The sequence below is a fragment of the Myotis brandtii genome, unplaced genomic scaffold, assembly GCF_000412655.1.
Source record: "Myotis brandtii unplaced genomic scaffold, ASM41265v1 scaffold634, whole genome shotgun sequence".
In the NCBI taxonomy this organism is placed as follows: domain Eukaryota; kingdom Metazoa; phylum Chordata; class Mammalia; order Chiroptera; family Vespertilionidae; genus Myotis; species Myotis brandtii.
In genome coordinates, this window is record NW_005370427.1 from 1632180 (window position 1) to 1656163 (window position 23984).

The 23984-nt window shown below is 46.4% G+C and overlaps 3 protein-coding genes across 7 annotated transcripts in view; all 3 read left to right on the plus strand.

Annotated features, from left to right (window-relative positions):
- Positions 1-13: 13 nt before the first annotated feature.
- The window catches only part of RMDN1 (regulator of microtubule dynamics 1), a 39951-nt gene continuing 15980 nt past the window's right edge, over positions 14-23984 (plus strand). For 3 of the 5 annotated variants that reach the window (XM_014528458.1, XM_014528457.1, XM_014528461.1), the window contains exons 1-4: positions 4450-4542; positions 8185-8302; positions 15213-15309; positions 19426-19585. In XM_014528458.1, the coding sequence (XP_014383944.1) occupies positions 4465-4542; positions 8185-8302; positions 15213-15309; positions 19426-19585 (453 nt within the window). In that variant the 5' untranslated portion in view covers positions 4450-4464. Of the gene's footprint in view, positions 162-4449; positions 4543-6524; positions 6606-8184; positions 8303-15212; positions 15310-19425; positions 19586-23984 lie in introns of those variants that run through there. The other 2 variants (XM_005880347.2, XM_014528460.1) reach the window with 2 other exon arrangements.
- Positions 3047-4379, plus strand: LOC106723744. The gene is made up of 2 exons (XM_014528456.1): positions 3047-3057; positions 3118-4379. The coding sequence occupies exon 2, from the start codon at positions 3151-3153 to the stop codon at positions 4165-4167; it is 1017 nt and encodes a 338-aa protein (XP_014383942.1). The 5' UTR covers positions 3047-3057; positions 3118-3150; the 3' UTR covers positions 4168-4379.
- On the plus strand, positions 14466-15013 carry LOC102260368 (histone deacetylase complex subunit SAP18-like). The gene is given in 2 exon segments (XM_014528462.1): positions 14466-14815; positions 14818-15013. Coding segments are annotated over 2 exon segments (459 nt in total). The 5' UTR covers positions 14466-14538; the 3' UTR covers positions 15000-15013.

The following is a 23984-nucleotide window of genomic DNA, read 5'->3' on the forward strand; positions in this document are numbered from 1 at the left end:
GGCCGGTGAGAGCCGGGCGGCGGGGCGGATGGCGCTGAGCGTGGTGATGGAGGCAGCGCGTTGACGTTAGAATCCTAGAGGACTGACAGCTGACATTGAGTGAAGCATGCATTGGGTTCACGGTTTCCTCCTGTAATCTTCATTCCCATGCTACGGAGCAAGTAAGAACTATTACCTAACCATTTTTTAAGAAAAGAGGAAACTGAGTCCAGTCAGCGTGCTCAGTGGTTGAGCCTCGACCTATGGACCAGGAGGTCACGGTCAGGGCACCTGCCCGGGTTGCGGGCTCCATCTCCAGAAGGGGGCGTGCAGGAGGCAGTCCATGATGATGTTTCTCATTGATGTTTCTGTCTCTCCATCCCTCTCCCTTCCTCTCTCTCTAAAAAACTAAATAAAAACATTTTTTTAAAAGAGGAAACCAAAGTGCGGTTGAGTAATGTGTCCCCGTCTCACAGCTGGAAAGATGTTGGGTTTGGAGGCAGGTAGACCTCCAGAGCCCATGAGCTGCTTGTAGCCACTGTGCTGAAAAGCTGGAAGCTAGAGAAGCAGCACCCAGAGGGCAGGAAAAACAGGATCAGGATGGACAGTACAGAACTTAACGTGGGGGACAGGGCAGAGCGCGCCGGGCTCCGGGCCACCGCCCTAAGCAACTCCTGGTCTTTTTGCTGGTGGAGGATCTCACCTTCAGTTTGTTAACATCAAAACACCGGTGAAGCCTGCTGACCTGAGGCCCACCTGTGTAAGAAACCTGTTCCCTGCAAGCTCACGGACAGAAACCAGATTAAGTTCCTGCTGCCTCTCCTCAGCCTTGTGACGACAGCGTTATTCCAGGACCTGCTAGTAGTAAAATCCACTCTAAGCCAAAGGCAGTAATGAAAGTTCTTCCTTCCCTCCTGGTCTGTTGGGTTTTTAGGGAGTTGGAACTTTGTATGATGACCAGTTTTCCAGTATTCATGTGTTTTCAAGCCTCTATAATTTCAGTTTTTCTTTTAACTGTTTTTCTCTGAGTATAATGCCAGTAAGTTGAGTGGAGCTATTTATTTCCCAGGAGTTTGCAGAGAGTGGAGGCTACTTCTGAGGGGCTGAGAAGACATTTTATTTGTCTTTCCTATAAGTAATTTCTATTTTTAAATATATTTTTTATTGATTTCAGAGAGGAAGGGAGAGTGGAGAGAAACATCAATGATGAGAGAGAATCATTGATTAGCTGTTTCTTGCACGCCCTCTACTGGGGATCGAACCCACAAGGCGGGCATGTGCCTTAACCGGAATCGAACCCGGGACCCTTCAGTCCTCAGGCCGACACTCTATCCACTGAGCCAAACCAGCGAGGGCTTCTATTTCTATCTATAGTACAAAACACCCATTTTGGAGCATTTAATTTTCAACAAATTTGTACTGTTTAAGCACGGCTCAGTTCTAAGCTGAGGGTTTAGGGAACATGAGACAAACCTCGTTTATCTTACAGGTTAGCAGGAATGGTGGCCGTTGAGTAAATGTAATGGGTGTTGGGCATTGGGAAAAGGGCAGCAAAGTTAATCGTGAAGGGAGGGAGGGGAAGGTGTGAGCAGTGAGGATTAGGGGTTAGCCAGGCGGAGGGAAGGTGAGGACAACAGTATTTCAGGAGAGAGAGCATGAGCTAGGCCTTGAGGTAAGAGGACAGAGTCTTGTTAAGGACCTGAAAGGGACAAGTCTGGAGTGGGACTGAACGGAAAGAAATCAAGGCTGAAAAGTCAGCGCGTGCAGTGTGTTATCTGTTACTGTACAGAAATCACAGACTGCAACAGGTGGTCTCTGCTGGGGAGGAGTCCGGGCGCGGCGCCGCTGGGCTTGGAGCTGAAGGTCTCCTGAGGTTAAATCAAGCTGCTCAGCTGCGGAGTCTCATTTGAAGGCTCATCTTGTGCTTCCCTGTGCTGAGCCCTCCTGGGGGGAGTGTGGGGGGTGGGGGTTGACTGATGAAGGACTGTTCCATTGGTCCTTGGGAACCATGGTCTTGTTGGCCACCAGAACCAGATCAAGGGGTGTCCCCTGGGCAGCAGCTGCAAAAACTGTGGCACCAGATGTGATACTAGTGACATGGAGCCCGGCAGAGGGAGGAGAGCCAGTGATCATGCCTGGAGAGGGTCAGTGTTGGCCCCTCGTCGTGTGCTAAATTAGATGCCTGCCCTTTAGGCTGAGTTCTAGCGAAGCAAATAAGCCTCTTTCAGGCCCTTTTCAGTCGCTGCCTCTGCACTGGGCTCCGGGGTGGATGAGCCTTCGAAAGTCTTTTTTTTTTCCTTGAAAGAGAGAGAGAGAGAAGCATCGGTTTGTTGTTCCACTTATTTATGCATTCATTGATTGATTGTTTAGTGCCTCGACCAGGGATCAAACCCACAACCCTGGTGTATAGGGATGACGCTCTAACTGAGCTAGCCGGCCAGGCTGGGAAGATCTAAGAACGGTTTCTCAGTTTGCTATGGCCTTGTGGGTCTCGTAGTTGCAAGCCTCATTGGCTTTCTAAGCAAGATGTTTTGGGGGCTTGTCTCTCAGTTGTGGGTCTAAAAGTTGTGGTGCCGGTGTGGGGTTCAAACCCTTTGCTGCTCGGGGAGAAGGTTGGGTGTCAAGGCTGGGGTTATGGGAAGACTATCTCAGCCTCCCCCATCTGTCTCAATATGGGTTTTTTCCGCACTTTCTTGATGTATAGGAGTCACTTGTCTAGATTTTGGTTTCTTTCAGAGGAAATTTTGTCTGTAGTGTATGTAGACTTGGTGTGTCTGTGGGAGGAGGTATGTTCAGGATCCTCCTCCATTGCTCTCTTGTATGGGAACCTGTTGGGGCCACTGTGGAGGTCGCCGACCACAGCCAGGTTCTGAAAACCTTGTGCACCTGATTTTATTCTGAGGCTATAGGAAACCATGAGAGAGTTTTGAACATTTTTAAAATTAGATGGGCTAGTGGGTGCTGGAGACCAGGTAGGAGATCATTGCTGTGGGACAGGTGAGCAGTGTGGTCCTTTGAGCTGTGGTGGTGGGATAGGTGAGCAGTCCGGTGGGATAAGTGAGCGGTGTGGTGGGACAGGTGAGCGGTGCGATGGGATAGGTGAGCAGTGTGGTCCTTTGAGCTGTGGTGGTGGGAGAGGTGAGCAGTGTGGTGGGACAGGTGAGCGGTGTGATGGGACAGGTGAGCAGTGCGGTGGGACAGGTGAGCGGTGTGATGGGACAGGTGAGCAGTGCGGTGGGACAGGTGAGCGGTGTGATGGGACAGGTGAGCAGTGCGGTGGGACAGGTGAGCGGTGTGATGGGACAGGTGAGCAGTGCGGTGGGACAGGTGAGCGGTGTGATGGGACAGGTGAGCAGTGCGGTGGGACAGGTGAGCGGTGTGATGGGACAGGTGAGCAGTGCGGTGGGACAGGTGAGCGGTGTGATGGGACAGGTGAGCAGTGCGGTGGGACAGGTGAGCGGTGTGATGGGACAGGTGAGCAGTGCGGTGGGACAGGTGAGCGGTGTGATGGGACAGGTGAGCAGTGCGGTGGGACAGGTGAGCGGTGTGATGGGACAGGTGAGCAGTGCGGTGGGACAGGTGAGCGGTGTGATGGGACAGGTGAGCAGTGCGGTGGGACAGGTGAGCGGTGTGATGGGACAGGTGAGCAGTGCGGTGGGACAGGTGAGCGGTGTGATGGGACAGGTGAGCAGTGCGGTGGGACAGGTGAGCGGTGTGATGGGACAGGTGAGCAGTGCGGTGGGACAGGTGAGCGGTGTGATGGGACAGGTGAGCAGTGCGGTGGGACAGGTGAGCGGTGTGATGGGACAGGTGAGCAGTGCGGTGGGACAGGTGAGCGGTGTGATGGGACAGGTGAGCAGTGCGGTGGGACAGGTGAGCGGTGTGATGGGACAGGTGAGCAGTGCGGTGGGACAGGTGAGCGGTGTGATGGGACAGGTGAGCAGTGCGGTGGGACAGGTGAGCGGTGTGATGGGACAGGTGAGCAGTGCGGTGGGACAGGTGAGCGGTGTGATGGGACAGGTGAGCAGTGCGGTGGGACAGGTGAGCGGTGTGATGGGACAGGTGAGCAGTGCGGTGGGACAGGTGAGCGGTGTGATGGGACAGGTGAGCAGTGCGGTGGGACAGGTGAGCGGTGTGATGGGACAGGTGAGCAGTGCGGTGGGACAGGTGAGCGGTGTGGTGGGATAGGTGAGCAGTGCGATGGGACAGGTGAGCGGTGCGGTGGGATAGGTGAGCAGTGTGGTGGGACAGGTGAGCAGTGTGGTCCTTTGAGCTGTGGTGGTGGGACAGGTGAGCGGTGTGGTGGGACAGGTGAGCAGTGCGGTCCTTTGAGCTGTGGTGGTGGCAGTGGACCGGGAAATCAGTGGATGCACTGGGAGGCGGTTGCGGAGGTAAACTTACGAACTCCAAAGATAGGTTTGGTGTGTGGGGGTGGAGGGAAGGGGCCAGGGAAGAGTCTTAGGTTTCTGGCTCGAGCACGGGGTGATGGTGCCGATTCCTGGGATCAGACTGCAGAAGGCGATCTGGCCCAGGGAGGAGATGAGTTATGTTTGGGCTATTAAGGTGAGTGTGATGAGGTGGCCAAGGTGACATGGAGTAGACAGTAGTTGGACAGGTCTGGGCTGCAGATAAGATTCGGGAGACTTTAGTAGTAATGCCATGGTGATGTAAGACCGAAGAAGGCCTGGTACCAGCCAATATTGACGAGGGGGAGGAGCTGGTGGGAGGTTAGGAGATGGTGTGCCACCTTCCTGCTTTGTAATCTAGTGATGAGTTTGGATTTTGAAGTCTTTATAGCTAGAAGTTAGTATAAGTAATGTTGGAGGAAACACTTGTCTAAGAGATAGCTTCTTGCTTCTATTATTCAGAAAATGTTTCCTGAGAATTCATTTGTGCAAGGCATTGTGCTGGGGTACGAGGGGAGAGCGGCGCTCTGCTGTCTTAGACTCACACGTTTTTAGCTCTTGGAATGTCACTGAGTCCTGATTCTCTTAATTGATTTTAGTTCCAGAAACAAGATTGTATCTACTTTCCCAGAGATAAGCAGAAAGGCGATTTGCATTAAACACACGGGGAGGAGTCTAACAGCATTAATTACAATAAGACGTGTAAATAGCAGCTGCCCATCCATGCATTTCTCCCTATGAGAAAGCCAGAGTGTGGCCTATTGAGCATGTCAGCAGGGAGCCCCGCACCCTAAGGTATAGTTTCCTCAAGTCTGTGCAGCCTTTTCTGCTATGTGATCTACCTGCCAGAGCTTGGGAACTAGGAGACACTGATAAAATCTTAGTCTTTTTCCTCTTCTTTTTCTAGGTACCACCATCACCACACACACACACACACACACACACACACACACACACACACTCTTACACACACCCTCTGCCCCACCCCATCTTGCTTCTCTTTGTTAAATACAAATAAACCCAGAAAATTCAGTGTTAAAAATTTGCTTACATCAAATTTACTTTTCCTGCTTTGCTGCTGATGTGTGTGTTTGTTTTGTTAATCCTCACCTGAGGATATTTTTTCCATTGCTTTTTAGAGAGAGTGGAAGGGAGGGATAGCAACAGAAACATCGATGTTAGAGAGAGACATCCATTGGTTGCCTCCCGCATGTGCCTGGATTGAGCCTGCAACTGAGGTATGTGCCCTTGACTGGAATCGAACCCTTGACCCTGCAGTCTGTGGGCTGATACTGTAACCACTGAGCCAAACCAGCTAGAGTGCTGTTGATGTGTTTTGAATCCAGTTGTGTGATGTCCCAAATACTCATGCGCAAGCAAGTAAATAAAGCTCTCCGCAGCTGCAGTATGCTGGTTCCTCATTCCCACGCAGACACTCATGAGAAGTTATGTGGATCAGGTGCGTCAGGGAGAGAGCGAGGCGGAACCACTGCAGGGTGTGTTGTTGTGTGTGTGTGTTTTGTTAAGCTGCACAACCAGGAGAATCGGTTGTCATTTACCATGAAAGGGAAAACGGGGGAGTGGTTTTAGGGACCGTAGCTGCCATGGCTGATGGACTTGAGGTTCCTGGCATCCTTCATGTGGAGAGAGGTGTGGATTAGGCAGCTGCATTTAGGATTCTGAGGTTTACAGGAGACATCCTGACTCGGGTCACAGGCAGGTTTTTGGCATGTTGGTGGTGTTTAAAGTCATGAAACGAAGTGTGATACCAGTGATACAAACGGAAAAGGAGGTCTGTGGCTGAGCTCAGGACACACTGGGCAGGTGGGTATTGGAGATGAGGAACCAACAAAAGAGAAGGAGCCATTGTTGCGACAGGAGGGAATTCAAGAGAGTAGTATTTCCAAAGCCATGGAAGGGTGTCAGGAACCAGGCTGGATGGTTCCAGAGAGGCAGGTCATTGTCGTGACTGATGTGGTGATGGTTTTACAGGCTTGTAAAGTGTCTTCAATGAAACACATATGTATGTGCTGTTTATTGTATGTCACATATCTCGTTTTAAAAAATCTAGCATCCATTCATGATTTAAGAAAAACCGGGAGGGAGGGAGCTGCTGTGAAATGCTGTTGCTGGGTGAAGTAAGAGGAGACGAGAATGGCCACAGGCAGTGGCACGCCCTTGCTTACTAGCCAGGTACCCGCAGTGGAGTGTGGGGTACAGGTGGGTGTGTGTGAGCTCGAGAGAACGGGAGGAGGAGGTGGAGGGGTAAGAGTGCAGACGACATTTTGGAGTTTTGAAAAGAGAAGTTGGAAAGCGAGACCAGGGAGAGGTGAAGTCAGGAGGGAGCAGTGTGCGCTTTGCCCTAAGGCGAGGGAGCTCCCAGCTCACAAAGGGGGCAGGGCTTGTTGCATAGGATGGACCGAGCCAGCAGGAAGGGAGGTGGTGGTGCGCACTTCCCTGGGGGCGGGGAGACCCACACATGCCTCCTTTCTTGGGGGTCCTGGGGGTTCTGGCCAGAGTTATGAAAAGTCGTTTCTATATCTTGGATATACTCTTCATTTTATTCATTGTTTACTGAAAACTGTGGGTTTGTGGATCACTTTTTTTTAATGACATGCCATCGTTTTATTTTTTTAAATATATTTTTATTGATTTTAGAGAGAGAGGAAGGGTGAGAGAGAGAGAAAGAGAGAGAGAGAGAGGGGAAGGGCGAGAGAGAGAGAAAGCAATCAGCTGGGCACACCCCAACCAGAGATTGTACCCTGACCAGGAACTGAACCGGATCCTTTGTGCACAGGAGGTGCTCACCCAGCCGCGTTGCACTGGCCAGGGCTGTGAGTCACCTTTGAAGAATCTTTACTTAAAGCCATTCACACCTTTATGCAAAGTAATTATCATCCTATCTAATAAGGAGGGACTATGCTAATTGACGCTCATGCTGTCGCAAAAGATGGCAGCACCCACAGCCAATAAGGAGGGAATATGCTAATTGACTGCCCCGCCCTCAAAGATGGCGGCACCCAGTCCCCTCAGCCCCCTAGCCGCCCAGGGCCGCCCGAGGCTTACGCTGCCAACAGTGGCAGCAGCAGAGGTGTGATGGGGCGTCGCCTTCCCCTGATCACCGGGTCGCCTCCCGCCCCTCAGGGCTCCCGGACTGTGAGAGGGGGCAGGCCGGGCTGAGGGACGCCCCCTCCAGTGCATGAATTTCCATGCACTGGGCTGTAGTAGATAATATTTCTCATCTTGTGTGGTCTTAAGACTGCTATGATTGCCCTGGCCGAGTCGCTTCGCTGGTTAGAGCAGTGTTCTGATACACCAAGGTTTACACCAAGGGTTCAATCCCCGGTCAGGGCACATGCAAGAATCAACCAATGAATGTATAAACAAGTGGAACAACAAACTGACGTTCCTCTCTCTCTCTCTCTTTCATTTCCTCTCTCTGAAATCAGTAAAAAAGAAGAATTAGTTTTAAAAAAGGACTGACAATTATATGTTGGTGTTTCGTGTATTAAGCCATAGCAGTAGAATATCCTCCTCCTCAGTCTAGCACTTGTCAGTGAACATGACTGAGTTTTAGATAAGCTGCCACCCTTAGCAGTTGTTACAAATTTTCCTTTTCTTAACGGTATATGCTCTCCCTGTAAAGCAGGAATGTGCAGTCGTTTCACTGAGGAATTTGATGAGGTGAATTTGAAGCTTCCACTATCTTAGGATTGGTCGCTTTGGGGTTGAAGAAGAGGGATAGAATCTTTGCTTGCTGTAGCAGTTGCTTCAGATGTTCTGTTTGATGTTTCCACAGGTGAGGGGAAACCCAGGAGCTTTCAGAAGAAGCCTTATGTTCTCAGCCTGGTCTTACTTGGGATTTGAAACTTATCAGCTCCTTTCTCCAGCTGCTGTGGTTCATGCCGCAGCCAAAGGTAAGCCAGCTAATCATCAGGAACACTTAGTGATTTATGTGTGTCGTTTTTGGGTTAATAACTTAGTTATTTTTTAGTAGATATTGAAACTAATATTATAGGCTAGATTATTTTCTGCTTTCCTCTACATGTAGGTCCGACATATATTCTTCTAATAACTATAGCTCCTTCCGTGAAAAATATCTTATTAATATGTTATAATTCTGTAGGATCCTTGGGGTAAGAGTGTTTGATACATTTTTAAAGGGCTGAGGTGTTGTGGAGGGAAAAGAGGATATCCCACAGAGACCACATCTGAGCCACACGCTGACCGCGCCGACTCGGCCGGGAGAGAAGGTGGTGTCAGTCCCTGCTGGTAGCAGCGCAGTGGTTCGTGCGTTCCCTTATGCTGGCGTGCACACTCTTCCTGGCACAGTTACCAAGGGCCCAGTTACTTTGAGATGGAAGTATTTAGTTTATAAACAGAATGCAATTTGATATTAAATATCAAATAACTGGTTGAAAAGTAGAAAAATTACATCAAATTTCTTATTTGGCATACTGTACCTAAATAAACATATATTTAGAGTTGCCATATTTTAAAAATTTAGTTAAGTTGTGTATGTATGTAGACAGAGCCAAAATTTCAGCATATTAGAAAAACTCTTAATTGATGGGTTAAGCCTTTTTTCACAGCCCCACTTCTTAATCATTACGAAGGAGGTGGGGAAAGAAGCAGAGATTTGATTTGAATAGACATTCATAAAGTTCCGATATGTAAAGAATTTCAGAATATTAGCTAAAAATTACTAGTTACTGGTTTTATTTACCTGTGACTATTTAAAAAGCAGGTAATTGAGAACTTCTGTGTGTTTTTTATCTTTTTTGTAAAGTACCATTTTCATGAAGGACAAAATAGAGGACTTGGTTTTGTCTCTGGCTCAATGACATATTTTGGCAAATAGAACAAATCAGCTTTTATTTATTTATTTTTTTGTTAATCCTCATTCGAGGATATTTCCATTGATTTCTAGAGAAAGTGGAAGGGAGAGAGAGATAGAAACATCAATGATGAGAGAGGACCATTGATCAGCTGCCTCCTACATGCCCCCTACTGGGGATCGAACCTGAACCCAGGCATATGCCCTTGACCGAAATCAAACCCGGGACCCTTCAGTCTGCAGGCTGATGCTCTATCCACTGAGCCAAACTGGCTAGGGCTACCCCACTTCTTGAGTGAGCTTGGGGAGTGAGACCCCAGGACTCCTGTGGACCAGCTGGGGGTGCCCACCCTTGGTGGCTCCCTGTCCCTGTAGGCAACACCCAACCTAATGGCAGGTAGCAGATGTGAGCTGAGGAGGCATTCCCTTCAGAGGAGACCATTCACCGCAGTGAGCTCTCCATTGCAGGAACCGGGTCGTGCGGCCTGGCCTGGTCCTCAGCACCTTATGAAGTGCTTGAGCGGTGCACTTGGCTTTGCAATATTGATTACGCCAGTGGTTGCCAACCGGTGGTCCGGACCACTGGGGTCCGTGAGGTCCGAAAGGTTGGCGACCGCTGGGTTACGCAGACAGCAGGGTGCCATGGCAGGTGTTCAGCCAGACAGCCTCTGCCTGTTTCCAGCAGAGGTGACCTTGTCCCTGCAGACTCCAGCCTGGAGATCATGGCAGCAGACACATGCCCCAGAGGAGGGGAAACATGCCTGATGCTGTCAGGCACAGCGTGTCCATCTTAAATAATGACTCTCAGTGCCATCCCTGCTGCAGACTGAGCGTTGTCTCCATTCCAGGATATTTCCGTGCATGTCGCCTGGGGGGTTCCCAAAATGTGTGTCACTGGAAGTGGTGAATCTGGACACTTCCCATGTCCATTTCTTATTGGCAGTGGTTTGGCATCCACTTGACATCCGTCGTGGACGGATCCATGGAGGGCACGATCCAGGGGAGGGGGTTGTGGGACGCAGAGCATGGTGTGCAATGGCGCGAACGTTGCTGGCGTCCCTCTGAAGGTTCTGAACTCGGTACAGGAAAGGAGAGAGCTCCTGAGAGTGGGCGTGTGCACCAGAAGTGGCTCCCTGTGGCTGGGGGGTGGAAACGAAAGGCACCCTAACTGGGCTGCCGGCCCCTCTCCAGCTCAGTGACGGGAAGCATCGTGAAGAATTGGAGGAGAGTGCATGGGGCTTCCACCGGGAGTAAGTGTCCTGGGAGAGAATGGTACTTCGGCCCCACCTCAGAAAGGTGATGCTGACCCCTGGCCAGGAGGCTCCTCTGAAAAAGTGCAGAGAGACTTGGGGAAATCCTGAAGGAGCTGAGATTTAACGTTATTTAAACGTACTGTTCTGAGCGTACTGAGGAGACAGTAGTACAGGGTTATACACCAAGCATTTGACTGAACTTGAATTCATGCGAGTTGGAAACGGAAATGGGGTAGCACGCCTGAGCTCTCCAGCGTGTCTACTCAGCACCAGGACGGACCTACTTTCCACAGCTCCTGAGCGACTGCGCCAAGATGCGCTGGGACTTGTGACGTGCAGTGCTGGCCTGCTGTGTGTGTAGCTGTCATTTGGCCCCCAGTGTGTGTGATGGATGTGTGTTAAGTTACAGGAATCCTGACCCTTTTACCCAGCACATGCTGGTTCTTCCATTTTGGCTGGCTTCCACCTCTGCATGGATGAGCTGGTCAGGAGTCCCACTTGCTCTGCCGTGTGAAAGTAGAAGTGCACATATGCGAAATAACTCTAGACGTAGTGCCAGTCCTAGCACCGGATCAAACCTGGAAAAAGCAGCATTTTAATATTCCGAGGTGTAACTTGTTCTGAAAACGGAATTCATTGTTTTTATTGCAGATCGTAATGAAACCTGCCTGTGTTTTAGAACCTTACTCTATTTTCAGGCCTATTTAGAGCACTTGACAGTTAGTGCGGAGAACAGAATGTGGATGTGTATTTAGCCTCCCTTCATTTTCTCTAGCTTTGTTTTCTTAAACAAAACCTCCCTTTATAATCAGTTGATTGGCATGTTCATGTAATTTGTTTCTGAAACTAGGATGTAGCCCCTGAGAAGACATCAGTTGTTGATAAAATGAGCCATGTTTTTATAACTTGGAAAACTGTCCATGTTCATGTGAAAACGGGGCTTCCTTGGTCCTCTCCTTTTGCTTTGCTGTGCCATGGTTCTTATTCTTCATATTTTTTGAAATTAGTCTTCAAATAATTCCACTCATGAAAGCTTTTGTTTAATTCTCTTTAGATCTGCTTTATGCTCATTGAAACCAGTTAAATTTTTCTTCATTTACTGGAATTGAATTGCGTTCTGCAGGGAGACTTTTTTGCAGTGCGACATTTTTAGAAGTTAATCTAAGGGCGTGTATGCTCTGGCATTCCAGTGGAGAGGGTTATGGGACTCATTGTTTAATGGCAACGTCTCTATTGACCACACAATTGTGCCAGATACCTGCTGGCGAAGCACTCCAGGAGGAAGTTTTTTATTGCCGTCAAGTGGACAGACCCTAAAGCCCCTCCCGGTGTGTAGCACATGCGCAGTGCTCATAATTCTTGAATATGCGCAGAATCATAATTCTTGAATATTTGAATTTTTTAAGTCAGTGATGTGACTGCATGTGTGTGTGTGTGTGTGTGTGTTTGCGCGCACGCCGGCCGCGTGGGCGCGCTTGAAAGGGCCTCCCCTCAACGGCCTGCTGAGCACTTCAGCCTCTCTCCACTTATCTTGCTTCTCTACTGATGACCCTTCAGCGCTTCCTAAGCCCTCTACAGAGAAACTTCAGAAATAGAGCTGTTCCCAGCTTAGAGGGGGCTCCATCCCTGTCCAGGGACCTCTGACACGGTCCAGGGTGCACTCAGCGAGAGAACCAGAACACCAGTTGACCACCACACACATGCAGTCACATCATTGACTTAAAAAATTCAAATATTCAAGAATTATGATTCTGCGCATATTCATTTTAGGCTAAATGTAAAATTTTACTGTACAGTTGTAGGTAAATGAATACCTCAGTTCATCTTGGAATATGTATTGCTTACTGAAGTTGAAAAGTAACTTACTTTAAAAGTTGAGTCCCTTTTATAGAGGGTGGTCTCTTTATGTTGGTAACATAGCTTATTTTTTAACTGTTTTCAGGGGAAGTGCAGAGCACGAAATGAGTAACTCACAGCCGATTTGCAGAGGTGTGCGTGTCTGCATGCCCCCACCCAGTGCGGGGGGTCTGCAGTATCAGAGGAAGTGCCTCTTTCCTTACAAACCACACCCTGGCGGCTTCAGAGCTGCTGTTAGAGTCAGGGAAAGCATATTTGAGCCGGGACATGTAGCGCATGTGCTGTGCTGTAGAGTAAAGGAACTGGAAGTAAGTGACTTAAGAAGTTATAGAAGAATAACAAACACAAAGAAGCTAAATATTTTACATTATTCACTAGATTTCTACATGTTTCTTCTAATCGCCTGGGTGGTGACCGTGGAGTCTGGGTCATGTTAGGGACAGTGGTCTCTGCCAGGGTCCTTGGGGAGTGGGAGGGCTTCCTTGAGTGTGAGTAGAATTGAGTGTAACTGCTGCTCACACATGCCATGTGCACACTCAGACCTGCCAGACCAGTATACTTGATATCATGTAGTTTCTGTTACCACTGCACCACGTTTCCACACACTCAGTGACTCAAAACAACACAGGTGTACTACCTTCCAGTTCATAGGTCAGAAGTCCAAAGTGGGCCCCGCTGGGTTCACGGCAGGGATGGGCAGGGCTGCGTTCTCTGGAGGCTCCAGGGAGAGTGTTCCTGGCTCCTCCGCTCAGAGGCTTCCTCCACACTCCTGTCTGAGAGCCCATCCTGGCTCCAGCCCAGCCCTGTCCCGGGCCTGTCTCCATGGTCAGACCTCCTGACTCTTGTGCCTCCCTCAGCGCCGTCTAACGGCCTGTGATGATCTTGGGCCCACCAGATCCAAGATGGTTTCATATTTTGAAGTTAGCTGATTAGCAGCCTTAATCCAGCTGTACACTTAACTCCCCTTCACCTGTGAGCGCCACCTTTTCACAGGTTCCAGGGGTCGGGGTGTGGACCTGATGGGGGCCTGGGTGCCGAGACTGCTGCTTACTCCTTTTTAAAGAATTCTGGGTGGTTCTAATCCAAATGGGAAGAATCAGCCATTGATAAAAATATAGAATACAATGGAAGCAAACTTAAGAAAATTAATCAGCTGTTAACCAGCTGAATATTATTAAACTCCAGCATAGATTTAAGGATTAAAGAAGAAATTTAAAAAAACACTATAATTTTAGGTTTTTTTGCTGTAATTTAATTTTTCTTACACTAGTATGATTAGATCATGATGTTAACTTAAAAAATACTTTATGGTTGTGTCATAAATTCATGAGTTTTTTCCCTTTTTTGATGATCTAGGTCCGTGGTCGGCAAACTGCGGCTCGTGAGCCACATGCGGCTCTTTGGCCCCTTGAGTGTGGCTCTTCCACAAAATACCACAAAATAGCACATGCAGGCGCGCACGTACAGTGCGATTGAAACTTCGTGGCCCATGCGCAGAAGTCGGTATTTTGTGGAAGAGCCACATTCAAGGGGCCAAAGAGCCGCATGTGCCTCGCGAGCTGCAGTTTGCCAAGCCGCAGTTTGCCCACCACTGATCTAGGTTTTAGTATTTCAAAAACTCTAACCTGCGATGCACTGTGATTAATCAAAGCATTCCAAAATGAATAATAAAGTGAACTGGATACATTAGAATATGGGGTTCATAGGACTGAGTAGTAAGCACCCTGACAGAAGACAAGATTCAGGGTTTGTTCCTAGTAACACTGGGGGATCCTGAGTAGTTCATCACTCACCTTCAGAGCGTTGCACTGTGGGTAAGGGTTAGGGGTTGGCAAGGGTGTCTAGACCAGTCGATGAGTGGTTGGAGCAGCACTCAGTGAAGTATGGTTCAGGTTCTCTGTTGTCAATGTCACCTAAGTTTTTGATGACGACACATTTGCCTCTTTTCCCTGTAACGTGTCTGGGTGAGTCAGGTCGTAAAGAGGATCTAGTGGGTCAGCCCGCAGGTGGTTACTGTGGCTGGGTGTTCTGTCTTGGTCCACAGCTGGCACTTAGCAGCAGAATAGTGAAGACTGGAGAGTGAGGAGGCACCTTAACACCTCACAGGAGGTTCCTTTCTCCTTTTTAAAAATGCGTCATATTGATTCGCACGCTTGCTGCCGGGGTTGGAGGTCAGAGCGAGCTTCTCGGGGACCACTGGAGGAAGATGGCGGTGGAATCGCGCGTCACCCAGGAGGAAATTAAGAAGGAGCCAGAGAAGCCAGTCGACCGGGAGAAGACGTGCCCGCTGCTGCTGCGCGTCTTCACCACCAACAACGGGTGCCACCACCGCATGGACGAGTTCTCCCGAGGGAACATGCCGTCCAGCGAGCTGCAGATCTACACCTGGATGGATGCCACCTTGAAAGAACTGACTAGTTCAGTAAAAGAAGTCTACCCAGAAGCTAGAAAGAAGGGCACACACTTCAACTTTGCAATTGTTTTTCGGATATTAAAAGACCTGGTTATCGGGTGAAGGAGATTGGCAGCACCATGTCCGGGAGAAAGGGGACTGATGATTCCATGACCCTGCAGTCGCAGAAGTTTCAGATAGGAGGTTATCTGGACATAGCGATCACCCTTCCGAATCGGGCACCACCTCCTTCAGGGCGCATGAGGCCATATTAAATTTTATTGACTATAAAAAAAAATGCATCATATTTAGTAGCAGAACAAGCTTTCTAATATTTTTTCCATGGTTTAAGTAAATCCCTACGATAGCTTCATGCTTACACATTGAGATACATCAGAGTCTTTCTAATTTTCTTTGCTTGTATATGAAAGTGCTGCTTAGAATCGTTGCCATGTGGCTTGGAAGACCTACTTCCTGTTTTTTCATAGGCTTCCGAGTTGAAGAAGTCCTCCAACAAGCAGACTACCTCTACGAAAGCGGGGAGACGGAGAGACTCTACCAGTTGCTGATCCAGCACAAGGACAGGTGAGCAGCGGGGCCTGGGCTGCGGCTTCCTCTCCATTGTCGTGTACATTCACACTCGGCCTGAGTCCCGGTGCCAGAAGGTTTCATAGTTCCTAAAGGTTTCTACTCAAAACAGCACTTCTTAGAGTTTCACCTATAGCTCTTTCTTTCTTACAGTAAATGATTCCAAAATGCTACATTTTGATTTAGAAAAGGTTGTCCAACTTATTCTAGTACAAATTTGAAATACTTTGTCCATTTTGTGATTTTGTTTTGGATCATAAAGGTAAGTTGCTGAATATATGTTTGTCATCCCTATTGTATATTTATCATTTCTTGAAATTAGTGTCTGGTATAAGATTTAAGTGAATTGGGATAGTTGCATGCCTCCACTGGACATTTTGGAAGCACAGTTTTTTAGAGAAACTAAAAATACCTCCTTTTTAAAAAATAGAGTGCCTGTCCTGGCCCGTGTGGCACAGTTGGTTGTCCCAGGCACCAATGTCGCCTGTTGGATTTCCTGGTCAGGGCACATACCCAGATTGCTGGTTCAGTTCCTGGTGGAGGAGTGTACAGGGGCAACCGATCGATGTTTCTCTCTCTCTCAAATCAATTTTTAAAAATAAAATAAAAAATACAGTACATGTTTAGTCCAGAGTTTCAGTGTATACTTTTTGGGGGGCGGATAGAGGTGGAGTGGATTCAGACTATAAAATAAGTCAGGGTATTTCCAGGTCATTGATCAACCTCACATCCTTAACTAAAGATAGAGTCACTTTCTACTGCTTGTCTTGGATTCCCAAGACCCCGATCCTTCTACTTCCTAAGTATCTACAGGACCTGTCTCCTTCCATGGTCCCCTCAGCAACTTAAGGTGACTGGTTTGCATTGTATCTTCACCACCAACAACGGGTGCCACCACCGCATGGACGAGTTCTCCCGAGGGAACATGCCGTCCAGCGAGCTGCAGATCTACACCTGGATGGATGCCACCTTGAAAGAACTGACTAGTTCAGTAAAAGAAGTCTACCCAGAAGCTAGAAAGAAGGGCACACACTTCAACTTTGCAATTGTTTTTCGGATATTAAAAGACCTGGTTATCGGGTGAAGGAGATTGGCAGCACCATGTCCGGGAGAAAGGGGACTGATGATTCCATGACCCTGCAGTCGCAGAAGTTTCAGATAGGAGGTTATCTGGACATAGCGATCACCCTTCCGAATCGGGCACCACCTCCTTCAGGGCGCATGAGGCCATATTAAATTTTATTGACTATAAAAAAAATGCATCATATTTAGTAGCAGAACAAGCTTTCTAATGTTTTTTCCATGGTTTAAGTAAATCCCTACGATAGCTTCATGCTTACACATTGAGATACATCAGAGTCTTTCTAATTTTCTTTGCTTGTATATGAAAGTGCTGCTTAGAATCGTTGCCATGTGGCTTGGAAGACCTACTTCCTGTTTTTTCATAGGCTTCCGAGTTGAAGAAGTCCTCCAACAAGCAGACTACCTCTACGAAAGCGGGGAGACGGAGAGACTCTACCAGTTGCTGATCCAGCACAAGGACAGGTGAGCAGCGGGGCCTGGGCTGCGGCTTCCTCTCCATTGTCGTGTACATTCACACTCGGCCTGAGTCCCGGTGCCAGAAGGTTTCATAGTTCCTAAAGGTTTCTACTCAAAACAGCACTTCTTAGAGTTTCACCTATAGCTCTTTCTTTCTTACAGTAAATGATTCCAAAATGCTACATTTTGATTTAGAAAAGGTTGTCCAACTTATTCTAGTACAAATTTGAAATACTTTGTCCATTTTGTGATTTTGTTTTGGATCATAAAGGTAAGTTGCTGAATATATGTTTGTCATCCCTATTGTATATTTATCATTTCTTGAAATTAGTGTCTGGTATAAGATTTAAGTGAATTGGGATAGTTGCATGCCTCCACTGGACATTTTGGAAGCACAGTTTTTTAGAGAAACTAAAAATACCTCCTTTTTAAAAAATAGAGTGCCTGTCCTGGCCCGTGTGGCACAGTTGGTTGTCCCAGGCACCAATGTCGCCTGTTGGATTTCCTGGTCAGGGCACATACCCAGATTGCTGGTTCAGTTCCTGGTGGAGGAGTGTACAGGGGCAACCGATCGATGTTTCTCTCTCTCTCAAATCAATTTTTAAAAATAAAATAAAAAATACAGTACATGTTTAGTCCAGAGTTTCAGTGTATACTTTTTGGGGGGCGGATAGAGGTGGAGTGGATTCAGACTATAAAATAAGTCAGGGTATTTCCAGGTCATTGATCAACCTCACATCCTTAACTAAAGATAGAGTCACTTTCTACTGCTTGTCTTGGATTCCCAAGACCCCGATCCTTCTACTTCCTAAGTATCTACAGGACCTGTCTCCTTCCATGGTCCCCTCAGCAACTTAAGGTGACTGGTTTGCATTGTACACTGACTTCAGTAATTACTTGAAAAGTAAGCTGTTAGGTGTTACTCCATAGTCATTGAGTTATAAATATGCTATTGCTTCCTGCAGTCTAAAATTCTATTAGTACCATTTTTGTTAACAAATACAGGGTGGGCCCTGGCTGGTGTGGCTCGGTTGGCCGTCATCCTTTGCACCAAAAAGTTGTGGGTTTGATTCAGAGTCAGGGCACATGCCTGGGTTTTGGGCTTGATCCCTGATAGGAGGCAGCTGCTCCATGTTCTGCTTTCACATCAGTGTTTCTCTCTCTCCCTCTCTCTCTAAAAATAAATAACACTAGCCAGCTTGGCTCAACGTTTAGCAGTGGTTCTCAACCTTCTGGCCCTTCAAATACAGTTCCTCATGCTGTGACCCAACCATAAACTTATTTTTGTGGCTACTTCATCACTGTCATGTTGCTACTGTTATGAATCGTAATGTAAATATCTGATATGCAGGATGGTCTTTGGCGTTCGACTGCCAAAGGGGTCTCGACCCACAGGTTGAGAACCACTGGTTTAGAGGGTCGGCTCGCAGACTGAAGGTTCATAGGTTCGATTCTTGTCAGGGGCATGTACCTCGGTTGTAGGCTCAATCCTTGGCCCTGGTTGGGGCGTGTGTGGGAGGCAGCCAGTCGATGTGTCTCTCTCACAGTGATGTTTTCTCTCTCTCTTTGTTTCTCCCCCTCCCTTCTACTCTGTCTAAATCAATGAAAAAATATCATTGGGCGAGGATTAACCAAAATATCCCACAGAGGTGGGGCAAAAGTAGGTAACAAAGTTTATTCTTATATTATCTCATAATTATTATATTCTTTGCCACATAAACAACTGTAAACTTACTTTTGCCCCATGCTGTATATAACAGTAGACTTAAAGGTAGACATTTAATAAAAAGGAATTTAAGGTTACTTTTAAAACTATTTCTGCCTCTTAATTGTGGTTACTCTTTTGTTTATTAACCATTTCTTAATTTACATCATTCTGTGTAAGTGGCCGTTCTTCAAGGAGTTGAGTGCCCTTACTTGAGAAATGCTACTCCCCGTGGTTCAGACACGGTGCATTTGGAGGTTACGTCGTCCTCGGTCATTCGTTGACATGCACGTTTCGGTGCCTGTTGTGGAGGGACCGTGGGGCGGGCTCAGCAGGCTGTGCCGTAACCAGACGCTGTGTGTCAGGCCTCCGTGCCTGCTGTGCTGTGTGAGCACTGGCTCGCAGTCCAGCCCTGGTTACAGGCTGCGCTTCGTGGGCAGGTGTTCGAAGGAAGGTGTGTAATTAGATATTACAGGTAAGTAAATATCTATGTGTGATGCCGGGTATTTTGTAGGAAATTGTAGCAAATAAAGTCATGTGAGAGAATAACAAAAGGAATGTTATGAATAACGGCATTTGATATTGTGCTGCTGGCTGTACCCTCACTGAACTGAAAGACCAATGTATTCCGTAGTGATGTGACCTTTGACGGTTTTCAAAATGCGAGCTGAAATGGTGGTTTTATCCAGGCCGAGTGGCTCGGTTTGTTGGAGCATCGTCCCAAACTCCAAAAGGTCACGGGTTCGAGTCCCAAGTCAGGGCACATAGCTAGGTTGTGGTTTGGTCCCCAATTGGGGTGCATACAGGAGGTCATCAATGTTTCTCTCTAAAATCAATAAAATGGTGGTTTTCTATTTACTTCAAATTAGTGAAGACGCTGAGTTGCTGTGGCGTCTGGCGCGGGCATCCCGGGACCTAGCTCAGCTTAGCGGAACCTCAGCGGAGGAGAAAAAGGCCCTGGTGTACGAGGCGCTGGAGTACGCGAAGCGGGCGCTGGAGAAGAATGAAGCGAGCTTTGCGGCCCACAAGGTGAGGCGCCTGAGGTCACAGTGGCTGCCTCGTCCCAGGCCGCTGTCTGCTTCCCGTTGTCCCGGATTCACACGGTAGGAGAGGGGCTAGCGACGAGCTTTCCCTTCCATTCTTGAGCACCTCCTCCGTGAGTGCCTGGCGAGTCACTCCTGGCGTGTGCACTGTGGACGCCATGGGAGCAGATCCACGGGTTCCCTGGATCTCAGCTCCCAGGAGTGCAGCACCTGACAGACGTTTTCTCATTTCCTCATGCTCTGTTCTGTCTCTCATGCTTTCACACGTGATTCCGCAAGCTCTGCATTTCCTGCCTGGCCCAGCACAGAGGCTCCCAGTGGACCCTGGGAGAAAAGGCGTTTGGGCGTTGTGGATGAGGACGTCACTTGATCACATGGGGCTGCCCCAGTGGAGCCGCAGGCCGTTGTGACACATTTCCCAGTGCTTCCTTTCGGGGCTGGTCCCTCCTGTCTTCCCATCCCCGCCCCCCCCAAAACACACACACACACACACACACATTGGTTTACTAGTATATTCAGGATAAAACAGATAGAAATACTTTAAATTTGTTGAGACTTCTTTTGTGGCCTAGAACCAGTCCATCCATGTTACAAATAAGATTTCATTCTTTATATGGCTGAGTCATATTCCGTACAACCTCATCTTTATCCATTTCTGTCTATTGATGGACACCTAGGTTGCTTCCATATCTCTTTTTTGTAATATACATATTTTTTATTGATTTCCTAGAGAGGAAGGGAGAGGGAGAGATAGAAACATCAATGATAAGAGAGAATCATTGATTGACTGCCTCCTGACACTTCCCACTGGGGACTGAGCCTGCAACCTGGGCATGTGCTCTGACCAGGAATCAAACCGTGACCTCCTGGTTCATAGGTCAATACTCAACCACTCAGCCACACTGGTCGGGCTTCCTATCTTTTTGATGCTACTGTAATTGGAATTCTTTTCTGAATTTCATTTTCATATTGCTCATTGCTAGTTGAGGAATGCAGTTGGTTTTTGTGTATTGATTTTATATCCTGTAGCTTTGCTAAATTTATTTATTGTAGATTCTTTAGGGGTTTAGTATAGGATCACGTCATCTATAAAGAGAGATAGTTGTGCTCTTTCTTTTCGTTTCTCAATCTTGCCCGGTTTCCCTAGCTAAAGCTCCCAGCACAGTGTGGAGGTGGAGGAGGGGGGGGAGGGCAAATTTTGTCTTGTTTCCGACTGTGGAAAGCTAGGAGGCTCACCTTGTTTCTCAGGTGTCTCTGTTGCCTACTGCGTGGTATCTTGAGAGTCATTATTTCTTATATTTTGTCTGTTTTTGTTTTTTTACTGTTTCAGGCAAGAAGGTAAGTCTATTACCCCTTCTTGGCTAGAATATCCATTTAAAAGTTTTCTTTCTTTTTTAAATAATATAAACTCAGTATCGACAATAGGCATTTTGGAAATTTAGAAAAGAATACAGCCCCGCCGGTGTTGCTCAGTGGTTAAGTGTCGGCCTATGAACCAGGAGGTCATGGTTCGATTCCCAGTCAGGGCACATGCCCAGGTTGCGGGCTCAATCCCCAGTAGGGGGCATGTAGGGGCAGCTGCTCAATGACTCTCTCCTCATCATTGGTGTTCTAGCTCTCCCTTCCTCTCTGAAACCAATAAAACATTTTTAAGAAAAAAGTACAAATATAGAAATAAAATCGCCATGATCACACCTCCTGCCATCAGCTCTTGCTAATTGATAATTCACTGTGAGTCACAAGATGCAGCCTCACCGGGGAGGAGGTTTGCTGTGCGTGTAGGTGACAGTGGGTGCCTGAGAGAAGGGTGTTGTATTCCAAGCCCTGAGACCTGGGAATAGGTCAGAACAGCAGGTGAGATCCCACGTGATCCTTCAGTCACCTGATTCGAGTCTGTCTGTTGTGTGCAGAGGGGTGTGTGTGTGTGTTTTAAACAATACTTTTTTATTCTTAATAAGCATTGAAAAATACAAAATTGCGGGCGTTCTTGTTCCAGCATTAAGAAGGGTTCAGGAAATCTGGAGAAGGCTGTGCGTAGATTAAATAGGAGTCCAGAGACGAAGCATAATTTTGAAAGGCATTTGGGGGTCAGCGGAACCTAGTTTAAAGGAAACTAAGATCTCCTCATCTCAGGAACCCATGCTTTTAACACAAATTGTCCTGAGGCGAGGCAGAAATATACACTTCAAAGGGTCAGGGTTTCATATACAGAGGCATTGTCAGAATGGGGAGAATTAGCCTATGGCTGTTCAGGTGTTTGGCCAGTAGGAGGCAATAACATGTAGATTAAAATGCCCTGAGCTGTGTGGCAGCAAACAATCAATTTAATGCATCCTATTCAGTTTTGGGGAAATGCCATCAGCCATTCCCAGATTCAGCCCTGCTGTCATTCTAGAATTGGTCCCCGGCATCTCGCCCTTTTTGATTATTTAAAATTTAACAAGAATGTATGTTTTAAGATTTTTAAATTCAATGGAAAGGACAGAGTTCTATCATGTCCCTTTAAATTGCTGCCAGGCATTAAAGGAATCAGTTTGTAGTAAATTTCTTTCTGAGCCAACAGTTCTTAGCGTCCCAATTTCAATGTCCAACCGTTTTTTATGTGTACATGTCAGCAATGGTATTTCAGTTCTGGATGGTGGACAGACGGTGGCAATGCAGGTCCGACCTTCTCTGGGTTGGTCCTGGGCAACCTGCAGAGACGCACAGCTGCTGACTGCTAGCATGTCAAGGCGTCTTCACCATCTCCATTTCTGGACTGTTTCTCTTCTGTTGTTCTGGGGCCACTGCTATTCTGTGGCTGGAGCAGTCCCATCAGTTCCTCTCTGGGATCCGTTGTTGCAGGAATCCACATGGGCTTGGAGGAGTTTTCTGGAAATATACAAACATATTCTCAACCAAAGGTTAATAAAGGAATCATTTTTATAAATTAGACTTGGGATCCTTTTCATTTTTGCCCAAACAATTTTCCTTTGGCTTATTTTGACACCATGAGTGTTTTTATGGGTGTCTTGCTATTAGTATTACAAGTGAAAAATAATTTTCAAAGGAGAAATTTAAAGCAATTAAGTCTTTTACTTACAGGGCATTATTCCACTATCCCCCCTTTTTTTATTTAAATATTAGGAGGCTTTTTGGAAATTTTGCAATGCAGTCTTGGTAACTTTTAACTTGAATTTCTTGTATAGAAATATGATTCATTGTATGTTAAGCAATTTTACTATGAGATGAACCATGAATAAAAATTAGTTAATGCTTCAGGAACAGTTGCCTGTACAGTACAATTAAGTTTTCTTAAAAGTTTACTTATATTAATTAGCTAATTTAAATTAATCTGAAAGAAGGTTTATTTTTTTATTATTATTGTTAATTTGACTTGTCCTAGGGTATGGACAATACATGATAGTAATTAAACTTCTGCAATTAGTCTTTAAGTAATTTTACATAAACTTTGTCAAGAACAACAAAAATACAAATTACTTACTCTTATTTTTCAAGGCCTAATGTATTGAAATATTTTTTAGTTTTTTCCAGAATAACTTCTAGGCTATACTTAGAGAACTTAAAACAAGCTTTGGTCTTTCTTTTTTACAACAAGCAACAAATGTAACAGGCATGGTTGCTTTTTGTATGTTGATTGATAGTGCCAGGCCATGTCACATTAAACAACTTCCCTTACGATCATGGTGACTACTATTATAGTTAGATTTGGTATTTTAACAACAATCTTTAGATTATCCTATAATTATTAGTGGAAGAGATTTCAAAATTTTAAAATTTCTCCTTTTTATTAAATTTATAATTATATTTTTAAGAGTATCCCCTTTGGGCTCATTTGCATATACAGAGGGATTATGGGAAGCCTCAGTAATTTAGAAAAGTTTACTAGGATTAAATTGTTTATAAAATACTGGCTTCTCATATAACTTAATTTATATGAGACCTTGATTATATTTTAAAAGCTAATTTATTTAAGTAATTAAAGTAGGCATCTTTATTAAAAAGCAAAGCAAGTAAATTTAGTTAACATATACATTTGATTCACAAGGCACAAACGCTGCCCCACCTCCAGCCTATTTAAAATGAAGTAGGTATTTTTATTAAAAAACAAAGCAAGTAAATTTAGTAAACTTATATGTCTGATTCACAAGGCACAAACACTTCCCCACCTCCAGCCTAATTTAAAATGCAGGTGGCTAGTGGCTTTTGTTTGCTTTATTCTGTCTTAAAATCCTGCTGTTGGATTTTAAGAAATATTTAAGCTACTTTATTTTGTCCTCCTTAGAGGCCAAAACCTTCATAACATTTAAGATATATGTATATAAGTAAAATATATTTATTAATTTTTATTTGATAAAGCTTTCCATGTGATTTCAAGTATATTA